We start from the raw sequence: 18,545 nt of genomic DNA, 5'->3' as shown, positions 1-18,545 counted from the left end.
TTTATTTGTGACGTCATGATCTAGTCTAGGCAGTGACTTCCGCGAACTTATTGTTAGTTAACACGCCGCTTCGATGCGCACTACTGAAAGTTCATTGGCCTGTCTACTATCTTATTCTATCTTCCCGCTGAATTACCCGCTGCATACTATCTCCAACTAAATATACGAGAATATAGTATAATATATATACTATATATATAAACACATACATAAACCTCGCACATCTCCGATTCCCTGTATCATCAAGGATGTGTAATTATATCGGGCAATTATAACCAAGATTGTCGTTGTGGTTGCAATTCAAAATGATCGCGTTGACCAATAAAACCTGGGAATCTACCGCTTATTTACCTTTTTTCTCATTTATTTGCATCGAGAATCGTAGCACATCAAACCATTACGCTTATCAACATTTTTACATTTTATGATCATGAATTAATTAATGGATGCTCTTATGGAAGAAACCAAGCCAGATACGTCGGTAGGAAGAGCTGATTCTGATTGCGCAAGTGCCACTTTGGTGCCAAATAATACAATGATTAATTTCGCTGCATAGCATCTTTGGGCATATTTTATTGTTTTTGTATCGTTTTTCGGTTGCTTTCTGTGTTTTCGTTTTAAATGCAATGCAAATAAACTCCGTTGTGTTCTAGTAAAATCAGTTTATCATATTCCGGAGTGGAGTTTTGTTTAAGCAAGATAATTATTATGTTATTTACGGATGTGGAGATTACAACTCAGATTTTGTAAGAGCTTGATAAGTAGTTTTTCATAAAAATTTGTTTTCTGCGGAATAACGCAGTGATATGACTTATATATTGCATGAGAACAAAAGATTTATCTTAAATGCCAGCGATAGAATGCAAAACTTCAATGAATCAAAAAAGTCTAAACTAACGCGGTGTGGTGCCTACAGTGCAGATTTATAGTTAGTTTGGAACAAAATGAAACAGTTAACACTTTTACTTATTTGTTTATTACTCGTACTGATACATAAATGTGAATAGAATTGCTTTGGAAATTGGAATGGTCGAAAATGAGTTCTTGTATGCCTAGTATGGCGAAAAAGAGTCGTATTGCCAGGATGCAATGTCCTACGACCTAATTACCTAACAACTGATTGTCATTCGGTTAGGCCACAAGTTTTAATCAGTTAGTTTGTCAAGAACATATTTTATAAAATAGGGTTTGATCCTTAAAGTTGTTTTAAAATGAGAAGATCAAGGTCATTCTAAAGCATTGAAATTATCGCTTATTTTTGCCTATTTTATATGAACCGTTTCTATTTGTACATCTTACTGTCTTTCGCCTCTACCTATACCTATGCTCCTATTAAATTTCTATTTAATTTAATATTAGTACATACGATTATCATGAAGTATGTACGATAACCAAGTACATTATTTACATTACAAATACTTCAGTCTGTTTGCAATAATAGTAAACCAATAAAGCGGTGCAATAGGAAACATTAGCGATGCTAATCGTGCTTTTTTGTACTTACTCTTCATGTATTGCAAGCACTTTTCCTAATTACGATATGCACACGGCATGCAAATACAAATATATAAACATAAATAAATCATATATACAATAAATTGCCGATTCGGTTGCCGTAGAGGAGACCGGGGCTGCATAGTATGTTACACTAAAAACATTTGATAGTTGTGAGTCTCTATTCAAGAATAGATATTATCATACCGACAATAAAGCACTGTTTTATGAAAGAATTGGAAATATTTGAAGAGCATTTCGTATCTGATGCAACAAAATATATCCAAATGCCAAAAATACGTGTTAAATATATATTATAGTATTTGTTTTAGATTTTTTTTTCATTATGTTTTATTTACCTACCCTAGGGCTGTAAATGTAAAACGCATACAAATTAGAGTAATATTAAACACTCAGGGTGTAAATGCTAATTAAATTTTATAGAAATCTCATCAAATTCAAAGATTTAGATTTGCTTCATATATTTACTAATGTTTTTGAAAATAACCAGATTAAAAAAAAAATTCTTACAATTTGTTTCATATTGTTTGAATTAATATTATATTTAGATCATTTAGAATGTCTTTTGTTAAGCTAGGTTTTTAATCATAAATAAATGGTAACTAAATCCGCTTTATTCTCCGGTATATTGAATATTACAATTTGTACTTGCAGAGAGTAATTGTAATAAATACCAACTATTATTTTATTATTATATTGCAATTGTTCAGCTTTGTGTGCGTTCTAAGAGGCAACGCAGAATGCACTTTCGATATTGGTATAAATAGACTACGATGATACCAGAATCGCAAATCGATTCCCATGAAAATTAATAATGAATTCCATCGCGGTATTTAGCGCCCGTCATAACTCTAGAAACATAATTAGCCTAATAAAAGTTCATATTTTTTGTAATTTATATTATCAACGTATGGTTAATAATAGTCATTATTTTATGTGGTTAATTATGTTTTTGTAAGATAAATGTTTAATTCCAGCAATGATTATCTACTTCGTTTCAAATTGTCTTTATAATTAACCACATAATTAATGTAATTAACACGTATTGATAATTTGGAATCTTTGCGTTAGTAATAAACTTGTCCTACTCTCCGGAGATCATTATTACCATTGAAAATTAAGGGAAACATTAATTGTATCGAGCAAAATGCGAAGTTATGAATTATCAGCACGGAAACAATTCCGGTTATTTCGATTATAAACACTTTACATCCGCTCAAAATTATGATTGTAATATAAACAATGATTAATAATTCAAATTTATAAATGGCATATTTAATTATGGTTATCGAATATGATAATCTAAGAACCAAGATTTTATTTCCATTTTTACTACCTAATTCATATTATTGTGCATTATTTCTTGTTTGATTTATTTTACATATATATCTATACAAGTATTAGAGTGATATTTATTTGTAATGTTTTCTTGTTACTTTATATATATCGGCACCTTTTATATTATTTATATAAAAAAAAATTTTGTAAACAATAAAGATATTAGTGTCATACTTAATCAATTAAGATATACTTAATCTCGTGGTTTCCAACCTGTGGGGCGCGACTACTCATAAGGCGAGGCTGTTTCAAGGGGGCGTACAGCTGTTTCCAAAATACTATTCGAAAATAAACCAAAAATGTTGAAATTGTATTAGATAATACAAATACATATTGAATAGTTATTTGTTATGTATATTGTATATTATTTTGTAGTCTTAAATAATTAAATTATATTATTTGAGTATGAAATTAAAATATAAAAAAATTAAGGGGTGCGTAATATTTTTTTATAAGAACGCGTGGCGGTTCTAAAAGGTTGGAAACCACTGACTTAACTAGGGATACATATAATAAATAGAATTAAAACCATATATTTTTGATATGGATAATTAACATATTTTGAAAGATTAACTGAACGTTAAATTGAAATTGAAAACTGGAATTTACTTAAAAATGATTACATGCTTTTATTAATTAATGCCAGTTTTAATCATAGGAATGAAGTGTATTATATATCTATTATTTGCGAAATGAATTTCAACCGCAGATTTACAAACGCACGGTGGAATTAGTAAAATTATCATTTTTACTACTCCATGGAGGCTTCTGGCAATTTTTTCATATTCAGTTCAGATTTAGAGAGAATAATCACGGAATCCCATTTAATATTTCACACTACTGCATCTTTTTATATCGCACAATAGATAAAAATATACTAAAAATTTTAAAATAGTTGCGTATTCAAATTTTGAAAAAATAGTAATATTCGGTATATTTTTGATAGATTTTTTCTGACAAACTATTTGTGTGCAGTTTTTCTTGCTTAGCTTATTCGAAACTCTTGTAGAAGTTAAATATCAAATCAGATGATTTTCACAATGCTTTAGTAATAATTGTTGTTATATAAGTTAGCTCAGCTACTTTATTTAAGAATACTATTTAGTCCCAGTCATTTAAGCTTAAATTAGGTAAGAATCTCGGAATTCGAGATATCCAGCTGTAAGTCTGTAGATACTTATATATTGACACCCTAAAGTTGTCTCAAAACCTACATATGGTAGGATGTACGCAACATATGTAGGTTTTGAGACAACTTTAGGGTGTCATAGAAATGATGTATTTACAAACTTCATTCCGAGGCGAACTACTATAATATCAAATGTCCATGCATATGAATACATCGACTACTCTCCCATTTTGGGAAACTGTGCTATGTTCTAACTCTGTTACCATGAATGGGCGCTTCCTCGCCTTCTGTCAGTCATCATGGTATCTCTGAATTCGATCAGAATACACGGCATGTCGTGTCTAAATAATGTGCATTGTTCGCCGATGCCGTTGATGAATTTAAGTTTGAGCAACGCCAAACAAGGAGTCCAACACTGGCATTACGAAAACGCAAGCCGATTCAAAAAGGAAGCGCTGCAGTTACAGCAACAACAACAAAAAAAAAACAACTCACAATCAGTAAGGCACAAACGTCGCAGTAATTACCAGATTGATGGCCGTGCATTTATAATTACTTCTGTACACTGCCTTTTATGTTTGAAATTGTAATGTTCAGAAATGTTTCCCAAGTTATATAATGCCTGGAAATTATTTTTGGCTTTGGCAGTAATTTTATATGCATTCTTAAATCAACGAATTATGAATTTCAATTCTATATTGTTCTTTAAAGTGTGGTTGTTTCATATGCTTGGGATATGCGTTTGACTTCTTCTTATAATAGTTATAAAACAGTTCCCACAAATCAATGATGATCAAATGACTTTTTTTTATTAACTTCCTGTAGGGTAAGTTATGATAATCGCAAAAAAAATCGAAAATGAAAATTTTTATATATCTTTACGTTTAAAAGGTTTCTGAACATTTTGGCATACCTTAGAAAAAATGGTATGTTATGTGTGCGGATATAAATTTTGGTCGACGATTTCAGGAACAGGGATCAACCGATTTCAATAATTTAAAAAACATTCGATTCTTACTGATAAGGAGACGTTCTGATCAGTTTTTGACAGAGGCAGGTCTAGCCGTTACGGAGATCAACAGCAAAGAGTGCAGAAAATAGAAATCGAGTTTTTGAGAGAACGATTTGAATGATCTAAAGAACATTTAGTTCGTAATGATGAGGAGAAAAGGTAATTAGTTTTTGGCAAAGACAGGTCCAGCCATACGGAGGTAAAGGTACAAAAAATGGCAGTTTTTGAGAGAACTAAGCAACCGATTTGCATGATTCAAAAATTCAAAATACAGACAATTGCTTTTGAATTTTTTTTACTTTTTTTATAAACATTTTTTTTTGTATATCGAAAATATTTTAGATTTTAATTTTAATTGTTGCTAAAATTCTAAAGCTCACGTATATATTTTAAATAAATAATGTTAACTTTGCAATTCAGTTTATATAATTCTTTAATTATTAGACTATGTTGCAGTATTTATTTATAATAATCTATTTCAAAACATTTAATATTCCTCGAACATTTCGTTACGGTACGGGAAGTTCCAGCAATTTGCCTTAAGGCACTATGCCATACACCACTAGTTTTTTTTATTTCGATTGAATACATATGTCAAATCTAGATGGTTATTGATTTCTGTTTCATATAAATGAATGATATGAAAATTGAATTTAAGAAGTTCCATATGTTATGTGATTTTCTTTATATAAACTTTATTTCCTAAATGATACGGCTATAAAATCCGAATCAGTAAAATCTTAATTTTATTTTCTTACAGTTCATGACATAAAAACTGTTTCAATCGGCATGAAATTATTTCACGGTATGTTTAAAATACAGTTACACCATTTTTTATACATACTTAAGGTAATTAAGAATTTTTGCGGTGTATATTGCAGTATATTAAAATAAAATCAAACAGACAGTGGTTGATAAAACATATAACCTACTTGTTTTATGGAGCATTACCTTTAAATTTGAGCACATGAAAATATTTAATTTCATTTCTTCGCTTTTAAAAACGTAAAAATTTCAGATGCAAAAAAGCTCTAAAAACCCCATAGTATAGATCATTTTGAGGCAAGATGGTTCTCTAATATTGAATTCTCGCATAATTTCTTTACAAACTGGGTGAAGTACGATAATTGAATTGTAAGGTAAAAAATACTAATTGTATTAAGACTTTCTCGTGGTATTAAAATTAGATTTCTTAAACAAGATAGAGATTTAAGTGTATTTTCTAAGGAAAATGCTTTATTAGTACAAACTTTAATAAGTTTGTACTATAAAGCAATAAATTTAATAACTAAGGAAAATTGTACAAACATCAGTAGAATTTAGTTAAGCACAGGTTGCTTAAGATAAGAACGCTCGACGGCAATTTCGTCTTTTATTACTTTTTATTGGTATTTTATTGTTTTTACTGATTTTTCATTATAAATATATGATGAAAAATTCAAAACGTTATAATAGTGCGTCAAACAATAAGTATGCAGATTGCATATATTACCATTTCTAGTCGTGAAATGAAATGATCGTTCCCAAACTTAATATAGAATTCGTGTATATTATGGAAACATACATATATGTATAATAAAAATAAGTCTGAGCAACGTTATCATCATACAATCGTAACAGTTTTATTGATTTGTGGTGATACACACGACACGCTTTCATGCAATTACTAAGAAGCCATTCGATCCAACGATCAACACTTAAATCTCTAAGAGACGGATTGGAAACAACATAATTCAGAGCGTTGATGCCTGTTCCTTATTAACATCGATTTAAATTTTCGCTCAAAGTTGTAAATCTGTTTGAACAGTGAAAGTGTTCTCAAATCGCTCACAACATAAGAAATTTACATCGTTATACTCATTGTCAGCAAAAGGCGAAAATATGAAATGAATGCCCATATTCAACTTATTACCGACAACATGAGACTGACTCGACTATCTATATACATAGTCAGGGATACATATAATACAAATAAATATAATGCTAGCAATATGTTTGGCGCCCTAAATAGCGAACGAAATAATTGGTTTGATTCCGATTCAGATATGATCTATTATGATTATTCGATTCTGTTCTCGTTTCTTGTAATCATAAATATTGTTTATTGCTTAGGCCGCCATACTCCAAAAACAGTATTATTATACTCGCAAATCTATTATAACGACTACTATTATAATCTATTTTTACTTTAACGTAATACTTTTTACTTCTTAACCATGTAAAAAATTATAATCAAAGGATTATACAACAATTCTCAGATGTTGAGCTTCAATGTCACAGTCTTCTAGCAGTAATCAGTTCAAACGTGTATGGATCCTTCAAAAGTTTATTTTGAGGGTAGTAGTTTATTTGGGACTTATTTATTGATACTTGAAAATTATTTCTATTAAAATTATTGAATTTACGCCAAAACTAGTTATTTTGTTCAACTTCCTTGCAATAGTCAGGTGTTTGGTAGAATTTTGATTTAAATAATTTCAATTTCGGAAAAAAACACAATTCTATTTTACAAGAACTGCAGGGTAGTTCAATGGAGGTCAAGAAAAAATAAAATTGAAACCTTTTACTTTTTAATTACTTCTACAAACTAAAGGATCCACCAGTAAAAAGTTGAGACTTGCTTTTGTTGTAAAACTCTTTTTTCGCTCTGAGATCAGCGAAGGGTGGTTGCGTCGTAAGATTTGTTCCTTTTGGGCTGCGTCAGGTGCCAATATCCCAAAGAGGACCAAACGATGTATTTGTCTTTTAAATATTTTTTTTAACTCTTCCTTAATTAGTATTTCATTACATATCTACCTTACGCCATTTTGTTCGTACTATATAGATATATAAGTTGCATTTTTGCTTAATAAATATGTTATTATAGTTGCTACTTAATCAAAACTATTTATTGGTGGTCAATGAATCCAGGATTTTTAAAAACGATAGAGACTAATTACAGTGTCATTAAATAAATAAATATTTAAAAAAAAACACCATGTCGTTTTGCGGTACTTCCCCTATATTTGAGTGAATTCACAGTATGTTTTAACAATTTATTAGTTTGAAAAAGTTCACCCATTTCACCACAAAACACAGTTCTATTGAAGTGAAGTGTTTATACGAAATTGTCAATAAGCGATTTATATTTATTATACAAAAAATATTATATTTACATTTTTCAATACTGCATTTTTTTATCTGTACAAATATATTGTTTATGGGCCAGCGGTGGCGATATCGGTTAGAGCGTGGGCTAGCAACAACTAGTTCCAGGTTCCCCGGATCGATTTCCGCTACCGCCAAGCCTGACATCAGGCAACTTCGATGTCAAATTTCCACTTGAGGTCATAGATTTCAAATATAGCCTCAAGTGAAAATCGCCTCCCGTGGGTATAGTTGCACATATAATAAAAAATGTCAGTACATACTTCGAGTATAGATAATGATTAGTCATAACTGGACAACTACTGGGTTGCCGTCCATTCAAGATTCATATAATAAGAATAAGTCAATATAATTACTCAATGTCCTAATAAAAAAAAATCTGTCAATTTGATATAGTTGTGGGCCGGCGGTGGCGATATCGGTTCGAACGTGGGCTTAGCACCAACTAGTCCCGGATTCACTGGTTCGATTCTCAAGCCTCAATAAATATAGCCTCAAGTGAAAATCGCCTCTCGCGGGGATAGTTGCACATATATAATAAAAATGCTAGCAAATATTTCGAGTATAGTTAATTAGTCATAATTGGATTGGACGACTACTGGGTTGCCATAAGTGTACAGATTCTAATTAAAAATGATAAAAAAATTATATAGTTGTAGTTATGTAATTGTTCTTAAAGAAATATGTGTTATAGATGTGTCATTCGATTATATTGTTCCTGCATAGGATTTGATGTTCTGTGTTTGCGATTTGCTAAGTACTATAATATTATATGTCATTAGTTTTCTGTGTGCCATGGGAGATATCTTCTCGTTGGTTTTCGGTCCGTCGCCTTTTACCATTTGTTAATTACGCGATCGTAATAATCCACGATGACTTACCATATTCTCGACAACAATGTGTGTTGTGATAATCCTTTTCATTTGTCATGTGCCGCCGTTGATGCATCGATCGCCGTTCATCACCGTTCTGACTTTCTTCTTCCATTTGCACCACGCGACGATTATACGCTCTCTGATGTGATTCTGAATGTGAATGTGAATGCTTGGTAAATTTATTGGCTTCACAGGAAATTAAGTTTTTTTAACATATAATACACTGAGCGACAAAAATGGCATTCTTGTTTTTTCCCCTCGAACTTTTTTTTACATCTACTTAGAATTGTACGCTGATTTCAAATATACCTTCCGTTTTTCCGTAACAGATCCTGTTTTGCGGAACTACCCTCATTACTCACTTTGGCTATCATTTCCTTATCTAAGTTGGCTATGATTATCGCAGTTTAACGAATGACGAAGAGTTTTATCAGCTGTTTTTCAAATGACTCCGACTCTAAGATGTTCTATGCGTAATCTAGATATAGTCGTCATTAGTATGTTCACCTCGGAAATCGAGATACCCAGCCGTAAGCCTGTAAATACTTGTATATTGACACCTAAAAGTTGTCTCAAATGTAGGTTTTGTGACAACTTTTAGGTGTCACTATACAAGTATTTACAAACGTACAGCCGGGTATCTCGAATTCCAAGATTTTTACCTAATTTAAGCTTAAATGACTGGACTAACAGTTTTTTATACATCTGTGGTGAATGTTTTCGACAAGTACTAAAAACCAATATCGAACTGCGTAAAGACAGCCTATTACAACCATTTCAAAACTGCGCAATCAAGGTAAAATGTGAGTTTTTTATACTGTGCCAAAATTGCGTAGTCTGATTACGTTCTTATTCAGAAGAAAAAAATGCTATCAATGGTAAATATCAATGGAATAAATTCAGGCAATAGAAGCAAGAGGTCACACTCCATGACCTCAATGGCCTTGGATCTACTTACGATCCCTTATCCATGCTAATGATGATCAATCTAGAATATCAAAACCTTCAGTCTACCATGTGATGAATTGAGAGACCAACGTTAACAAATGACAGCAAGAATTAAAAACTAATAAATTCGATAATCCCCAAATAAGGCAACACATAAAAACTCCACGGTTCTTTAGTTCTATGAATAAAATCGAGAAGAAATCCAGGGAGTCGAGCGAGAAAATCTACCAAGGCATTAGGACTTTGGAGGTGCGATATTAGGAGAGGTGGGACGTCCACATGATGGCTTTGTCCATGCTCAAAAATTATATAAAAAGACTATTAAAGGCAAAAAATTACATATGTCTTATTTTCCATTGTAGTTTGAGGTAATACTAGCAGATTGGTTACTTTTTTTCGGAATCAGCGTCCTCGAATTTCTTACCATCATAACATCTCAGGAATTTTTTTTACTGCCACGCAGTGTTATCTATTAGTTGCTTGAAAGTACGAATACAGAAGTAAAACATTTGGAAGAGTTTTTTTTCAGATCCGTAAAAAATTGCATTGTTGCATTCGTACAATGAGCTGTATGTTTCATAAACAGAATATTTTAATTGATTAATCTCACTGAAGGTAGCCAGCTACCATTATACGCTGTATATCGACCGAAATCAATTTTCTGGTGCTAAATATCTTTTTTTCCACACTCGTTATATTTTGATTATTTTTTAAATATGTCCCCTATTTTTTTAACCAAGCAGTTAAGTGGAAGTAAAAGCACGTGCTTGCCAGTTTGTGGTGCACACGTTTATGTTAAGTATGTGTTTCGAGTAAACATGGACATAAATATCTGTATGAGATGCGTTTTTCGGATAAAATCTAGCACCTTCTGTTTAATATTGTTTGTCACACGTTCAAGTATCTTGAGAATTAACATGCTTTTTTTCTTTAAACTTATTCATTTATATAAACTTTGTCAGGCTTATGTAAACAACGTTTAAACATAATTATTATAGTAACATCCTTTTAACTGCCTTACTGACGGTCAACAACACTTGAATAATACCTTTATAATATTCAAATGGTAAAAATAAGAAAAAATAATTTTTCTTCTAATCATGCCAATACGAACAAATGTAAATTTTTAATTTATTTATCATAAACTTGGAGAAAACACTAATTTTTGAGAAACGACTGGAGAGCGATAACTTCGATAACAGCAAGTTCATTTTAATTAGATTATCTATTCAAATGGTTGATGAAATATTTGGGTTTAGTGTTGTTTTACTTGTAAAATTTTCTCATCCGTGTAACTTTCTACAAGAAGAAATTAAACCACATCATGTCTGAAACGTGCCAAAAGATCATTTGAAATAATTGTAAATCGTAATTACATTAAAAAATTTAATAACTCGAAACTTTCACTTCGTAAAATGCATTAAATATCTCAGTAAATTGAAGTGGGGTATATTCGTAAATCGGGCAAGATCGTAAACGTCTTCGATTAATTCTAACATAAGTACAAATTTAATATCCAGTAGCTAGAATATGAACTGCGCATTTTATATTACATATTAAATTTTTAACTAATTAATTTATTTTAGTTTGATATATTGCACTTTCGAAACCATTAATGGATGTGTCCGATTCTTCGTATAATACAGAAACATTAATTGAGAGGGAATTCAAAAAGTAATAAAATAAATTATTTTTAAATTTGAAAATTTTTATAAAAACTTTGCATTTTATCAATATCAAATTGAGAATATTAACTGCATTACACATTATTACTAATATATATTACATTTAAAACGAAGTTTAGAAATTTGTCACTAGAGGGGTATTCTAGCACTTCTCCATATTTTAAGTTAAAGGTAACATTATAAATCATTTTTCATGCTTTTCTGTCCCTCTGTAACGATATTTTTTTAACAGGTAAAAATAAATCGATAAGGTAATTCCAATTCTAGTTATCAAAACTTAAGAAAGAAAAGTTATAATGCGATAATATAACCATGACGTATGTTATTGGGACAAACAATAATTTTTATAGTATGTACTTCAAATTCAATTTATTTAAATAATTTAGCTGTGCATTGTTATGCATATAATTTATACTCACCTATCTGACTGAATTAGAATTGGCTAGAAAAATGGAACATCAAAATCAATGTCGACAAATCGCATTATCTTATTGTCTCATTAAGAAACCACTCAACCCCTACATTATACTTGAATAAATGTAAAATACTTAGATATGCAAATTGATTGAAAACTTAACTGGAAATGCACATAACATTGAAAAGTAAGCAAATAGATCTTAAAATGAAGGAATTGAACAGGCTCACAGGAAGATCATCCAAACATAATTTCAATATGGACATATGGGATAGAGCCAGTGCTGGATTTACAGTAGGGGCAGTTGGGGCTAGTGCGGCAAATTTTCTCGGGCGGCAAAATTTTGCAATTAAGAAAAAAAGTTATATCTACACATAGAACAAGTGTGTATTGAGTGATAAACATTTTGCAATCAAATAGTTATTCTAATTTTTAAAAAATGGGGCGGCATTTTTGTCAGTGCCCTAGGGCGCCAAATTTCTAAATCCGGCCCTGGATAGAGCTATGGAGATATGCCAGCAAGAGCAACATATTTTTTTGTTATATACAGTAAAATGTTTCACAAAAGTTATTTATAATTATTATTTATTATTATTGTTAATATTTATTATTTATTAATTTAATCTTTTTTGTTTTTCTTCATTTTTTGTCTTTATTTTCAATGCCTACTTTCAAGTTATAGATTGTTTTTGTAATCTGATTGTTGAAAAACACTGTGAATAATAATAAAAAAACTAGTGGGGTGGGTGGCATCGTGCCTTAAGGCAAATTGCTGGAACTTCCCGTACCGTAACGAAATGTTCGAGGAATACTGAATGTTTTCAAATATATGATTATAAATATTGTAACATTGTCTAATATTTATAAGAAGTATATAAACTAAATTGTAAATTTAAAATTATTTGTTTGAGTTATATTAGAACTTTAGTCAGAATAAAAATAAAATCTGAATTATTTTCGATATACAAGAAAAACTAAAAAAAAAAAGATACAATTTTTTTTCCAAAATCAATTATTTTGTTAACACAAGCAGAAAGTTCTTTGAATCATTTAAATCGGACGCTTAGTTCTCTCAAAAACTGCCATTTTTTACATATTTAGCTCCGTATCTTCGAAATGGCTGGGCCTGCCTTTGCCAAAAACTAATAGACGCTTCTCCCAATCATTACTAATTGAATGTTTTTTAGATCATTCAAATCGGATACTCCGTTCTCTCAAAAAGTCGATTTCTATTTTCTGCACTCTTTGCTCCGTATCTCCGAAACGGCTGGACCTGCCTTCGCCAAAAACTAATCAGCTCTTTTCCCTATCAATAGAAATCGAATGTTTTTTCAACCATTCAAATCGGTTGATCCGTGCGCCCGAAAACGTGACTGGAAATTTGTATCCATACACACACAAAACGTCGAGAAATGTAAAAATTTTCAATTCCGATTTTCGGCCCATTACAATAACTTACCCTACGGGAAGTTAATAATTAATAATAAATATTTATACTTAAGAATCTTATGATTCCCCTCTAGTATTATAATGTGACCTAAGAATAATTAACTTTTTTAATAGTTTTAAACTGCGAAAAGTGCTAAATCAATATACTCAATATAAAACGCACTAAAACATGAATTGTTCGTTTTAAAGTGTTTTGCTAAAAATGTTTATTATAATTTGTCTATAATATTGTTTCTTTCGTTTGCAGGGTGTTGAAACCTCCAGGCGGCGAGAGCAGCAACATCTTCGGCGCTAGCGTGACCGACGCGCCGGCCGGCGTGCCGCGCAACGTGCGCCACCAGATGCAGTCCTCCCTGTTCGGCCCAGCCAGCAACGGCAACCAGCCGACGCCGCGCAAAGGCGCAATCGACTCGCACGACCGACTATTCGGCAGCGACAATAAGGTGGTTAACACGCCTTCCAAAAATCACATGAAGAGCAATATTGGAATTGGAACCACTGACAATGTTGATCGTGCCACTCCGGTCCAACAGAATGGGCACAGTGTCGCTTCGACGCCATCGTCACCTAACGGAGGTTATATGGACTTTTATGTTTTTGCGTTATATAGTAACTTATAAATTCATTTGTGATCGATTGATATTAATTAATCCCAGTTCGAATTAAGTTTTGAAATGTTCGATATACTGCATGAATATGTCATAAATTGAAAACATTTCTAACTCAACGAATGCTATTACCCTATTTAATTTTTAAATGTGAAATTCTATCAAATATTTATGCATATTTGCGTTATAGCTCTATATTTGTATTTGAGTGGTATGCTATAATAAGGCAATAGATATTCACTTATTTTTAATTTGATAAATGATAGTTTGATTTTATAAAATGATATACATAGTTTGATCTGCTCATTGATCATTTGTCATAATTATATTTCAAATGCATTTTAACTTACATTTCATAATTTACAGCTTCATATAAACCAAACTTGTAATATAGAATTATTTACGTATTTACGTGTAAGCATATATATATATATATATATATATATATATATATATATATATATATTAGGGTGGTCCTTAAAACGGTCATTTTCGAATTTCCTTGCTCCCAGGGGCTCAAATGGTTCCAAATAGATAAAAAGCAATTCTCTGAAAGTTTTAGCTCTTAATATTAACGTTTAGATAGAGCGCAATTCAATCAAAGTTTTGTATGGAAATAGCATGGAAAAATTTTCAATTTTAAAACTGTTTTTTAGATGTAATTTAGCGAACAAATGAATAAATAAAACTTATTCATTTGTCGCTAACTTATACCTAAAACATTTTTTTTTGATTTTCAAAATTTTTTCCATGCTCTTTCCATACAAACTTTGATTGAATTGCGCTCTATCTAAACGTTAATATTAGGAGCTAAAACTTTCAGAGAATTGTTTATCTATTTGGAACCATTTAAGCCCCTGGGAGCAAGGAAATTCGAAAATGACCGTTTTAAGGACCACCCTAATATATATATATACCATAAATCAATTTTGTTAATTTGTGTTTTTTGCATACTTTTTGAATACCTACTGTGTTGAAATTGAAATTATAATTTTTCAATTTCAGATGCAAACTTTACAAATGGAGATTCAGCCAGGCACAGCTCCAGCAACGGCGTTACCAACGGCGCAACTAACGGTTTTTCTGGAAAAAGAGTACCACCAGGTGGTTTTTCTTCCGGCCTATGGTGAAGGAGCTTTTTCCTGTGAATTCTCCAAAATTCACAATATGTAAACATAAATTATTGGAGTTATATCTAGCAAGTATAATTTTTTCCTTGTAAAGTGACAAAACTTCTTGAATACTACTAGTTAAGGTAATGAAAGCCTAATATTGGCATTAATGATCACGTAATTAGTGTAGTATAGCGATTTATTTCATTATCGAACTTGTTAATATGCAGTGCATTATTATTATAAATGTTTGCGTGATTTGTTACTGCAAGAAAAATCTTTTTACCAGTATTAAGCAAGATATAATTGTAGCAATTTATGTTTTTAATATACAAGACTAACATCCACTCATTGACTATCTTTTATCTGAATTGTTCATCCTTTAATTTTAGAACTTTATGAGAAGTAATAGCCTGTTTTTTTTAAATATTTTTTAATTGTATTTTTTATGTAAATTCTCTAGTTTCATTAGTCTAACGACTTTTCTTCGGAATTTGTTCTGCTTATTTCCATCCAATGTTCGTAACATCTTTTGCGAATCTAATGAAAGTGCCTTGTATTTAAAACAAAAATCATTTTAGATTAAATCATATGATATGTATCGTTGTTTTATATTATTTAATACTAGTACTAGTTTTGCATTTGACTTTAAACATTATTTACTAATTATTTATAACTCACATTTATATTGTTTGATGATGATGATGAATTCTCACAATATTTGTACTTTTTGTAACTACTAGAGATACTATTTATCCTTTGTAAATGGGAATAACATTTGTAATAAAATAAGGTAATCACAATTTTGTTCTATATTACATGGTTAATTTAAGTATCCATAAAATATTTGTTCCACAGAGTTTTGGGTTGACTGAAGATAATAAACTAACAAACTATATATCTATATATATTAGATGGCAGAGTCTTGGATTTGTAAATATTTTGTAGAGCTTCGAACAAAGAATCCCAAAAATAATAGAAAACAAAAGTTTTCTTGAAAAACCATTTCTTTATTTAACGTCGACGTTTCGGAACTAAATACGTTCCATCTTCTTGACATCTGTCAAGAAACATGATCTTAATAATATTTAAACAAACAATATATATATAAGAAAAGTAGATAATGGTGGATTTTTATATAATAAATAAAATTATGGAAGAGAACATTATAAAAAAATATGACACACCTGTATCACAGAAAAAAACATTCTACTTAAAATCATTTTTGTGAAAATTGAACCAATGTTAACATATTTGGGCATGTGAAACAACAAAGAACTGGACAGAAAAATATCATAAAAAGTGTAATTGTGGAGGAATAGAATCCTCCTACAGATAGGGTAAATTGCTCAATAGAATTCTGGCCAAGCCAGAAAGAAATTGATTGATGTGCATGAAGGTGTGTTGACGTACGCCAGTGCCAAAACTGGTTAGTTAAATTTCGATCCGGGGGACGTTCGGGAAGACCAGTTGAATTTATAAAATTTAATAGTTTATGACCATTTGGACGGCCTGAGATTATGCACGAAACTCGATGTATGAGGACACCATGTTCTCATGGAGAAGAACCTACGGCGCTGCATTGACGTCTGCGATTCACTTCCCAAATGTCACAAAAATGATCCGTTTTTTAAACGAATTATTGATAGGAACGTAAAATGGATTGTATGCAACACATCGCACGTAATGAAACTAGTTGGTATAGGTATTTTTCCTTGAGGCGAGTTACATGAATTTTCCGATATGTGCAAATAATCGACTTAATCAATAAAATAATTTATGAGTGAGTGATTTATTACACATAATTGAAAATGAACGAACACGTAAACTCGGAGTATTTTCTAAAAGCAAATTTTCAAAAATCAATATTTTTTATATTCGAACAAGTTTCTGTAGAACTTTAGTTCCATGAAAATAGGCTTAAATTTTTTTTTCAACAGTTAATTACAAGAAAATGGCTCGTAGATTTTCACCTAAAACTAATCAGTATCATTCCCAACTAATATCTTTCGAACAGCTTTTGATTTTGAAAATCGATTCGGTAGTATGAGCTTAAATGTGGACGATAAGTTTAACACTTTTTTTCCAAATTACAAAGAAACTGCTAAACAGACCGTCGCACAAAACTGACAAACGATAATCCTCATCGAGATGCATCAAATGACTTAAATTTCTGAAATCGCTTCAGGCGTTTTTAAGCAAACGATGGAATTTCTCATTTTCACAAACGCCAAAAAAACGTTACTCAATTTTGCAAACTTTGACGAATTTTAAAGTTAAACGAGGTGTCGTAGGGCCGTAATATTTTAGTATGGTCTAAAAATCTGTTCACTCCCACACACACATACTTTGTCCAAATTTGGCCTCATTCGATTCAGAATGGCTTGAAACGTCGAGAAAACATAAAATTAGCGAATTGTTTTTTTTATGAAAACATAAACTTCTCCTTCGGGAAGTTAATAATAAAAGTGAACCGGCTCAAACCATTTCCGAAGCCGATATTCAGCAGAAAAAAGTAATGCTGTATGTTTGGTGAGATTTCAAAGAAATTGTTTGAGAAGCCACAACTGCTAATTCGAACTGTAATCAGCTGAATAAACTAAATGATGTACTTCAATAGAAAAGGCCAGAAATGATCAATATGAAAGTTGTAGTATTGTCAGCATAAATCAAGACGACGCACGACCTCACATAAATTTGACCAATCGCTATCGTAAAAGTGTAGTGTAATTATGTGTTAATATTTGTCTGTAAGTATTTAACTGTAAGTACAACAATTTTATATCCATTTTTTTTAAATTAATTATATAACTTTATAGTTTATTTCCTTACCTTTACAGTTCCCGATGAAGCTTCTTTGCGGTCTTACTTGTGTTGTACTGTGACGAATCGAATAGTTTATTGCTTTGATTAGTTCATCGTCAACTTCAACTATTTTTGAGTAAAAAAAAAATCACTAGAACGAAATTTGGCAATCCAATTTTGACATGAGTACAGTGGCGGATCCAGGGGGGGGGTCACGGGGGTCATGACCCCCCCTGAGCTTGTTGTAGGACTTAGATAAAACACTAATTTAACAACAAAATTACTTCATAATGATTTCATTCACCAAACACATTATATAACTTAAATATTTAACTGATTGTAGACGAATGGCGGAGTCAAAATCCCTAAAATTTAAGGATTTTCCAATCGTATTGCGAATAGCTGTTTTATTACAGTTTAGGAAAAAAAATTCATTCAAAATTCAAAAAATTAAACTGACTGTGAGTGGCCCTTACGCATGAACTTTCTGTAATATTAACATCTGTA

General features: G+C 31.1%; 1 protein-coding gene across 2 annotated transcripts in view; it reads left to right on the top strand.

The window, feature by feature from the left end:
- Positions 1-15,435, top strand: part of LOC113377280 (microtubule-associated protein Jupiter-like) — a 107,580-nt gene extending 92,145 nt beyond the window's left edge. For both annotated transcript variants that reach the window (XM_026617536.1, XM_026617537.1), the window contains exons 2-3: positions 13,761-14,089; positions 15,127-15,435. In XM_026617536.1, the coding sequence (XP_026473321.1) occupies positions 13,761-14,089; positions 15,127-15,251 (454 nt within the window). In that variant the 3' untranslated portion in view covers positions 15,252-15,435. The remainder of the gene's footprint in view (positions 1-13,760; positions 14,090-15,126) is intronic.
- The last annotated feature ends 3,110 nt before the right edge of the window (positions 15,436-18,545 follow it).

The sequence above is a fragment of the Ctenocephalides felis genome, unplaced genomic scaffold (assembly GCF_003426905.1).
Source record: "Ctenocephalides felis isolate EL2017-DRISC unplaced genomic scaffold, ASM342690v1 CF-g0.4_SCAFFOLD_01886, whole genome shotgun sequence".
Taxonomy (NCBI): domain Eukaryota; kingdom Metazoa; phylum Arthropoda; class Insecta; order Siphonaptera; family Pulicidae; genus Ctenocephalides; species Ctenocephalides felis.
Note: the sequence above shows the minus strand (reverse complement) of the source record. Positions and strands in the feature narration are given on the sequence as shown.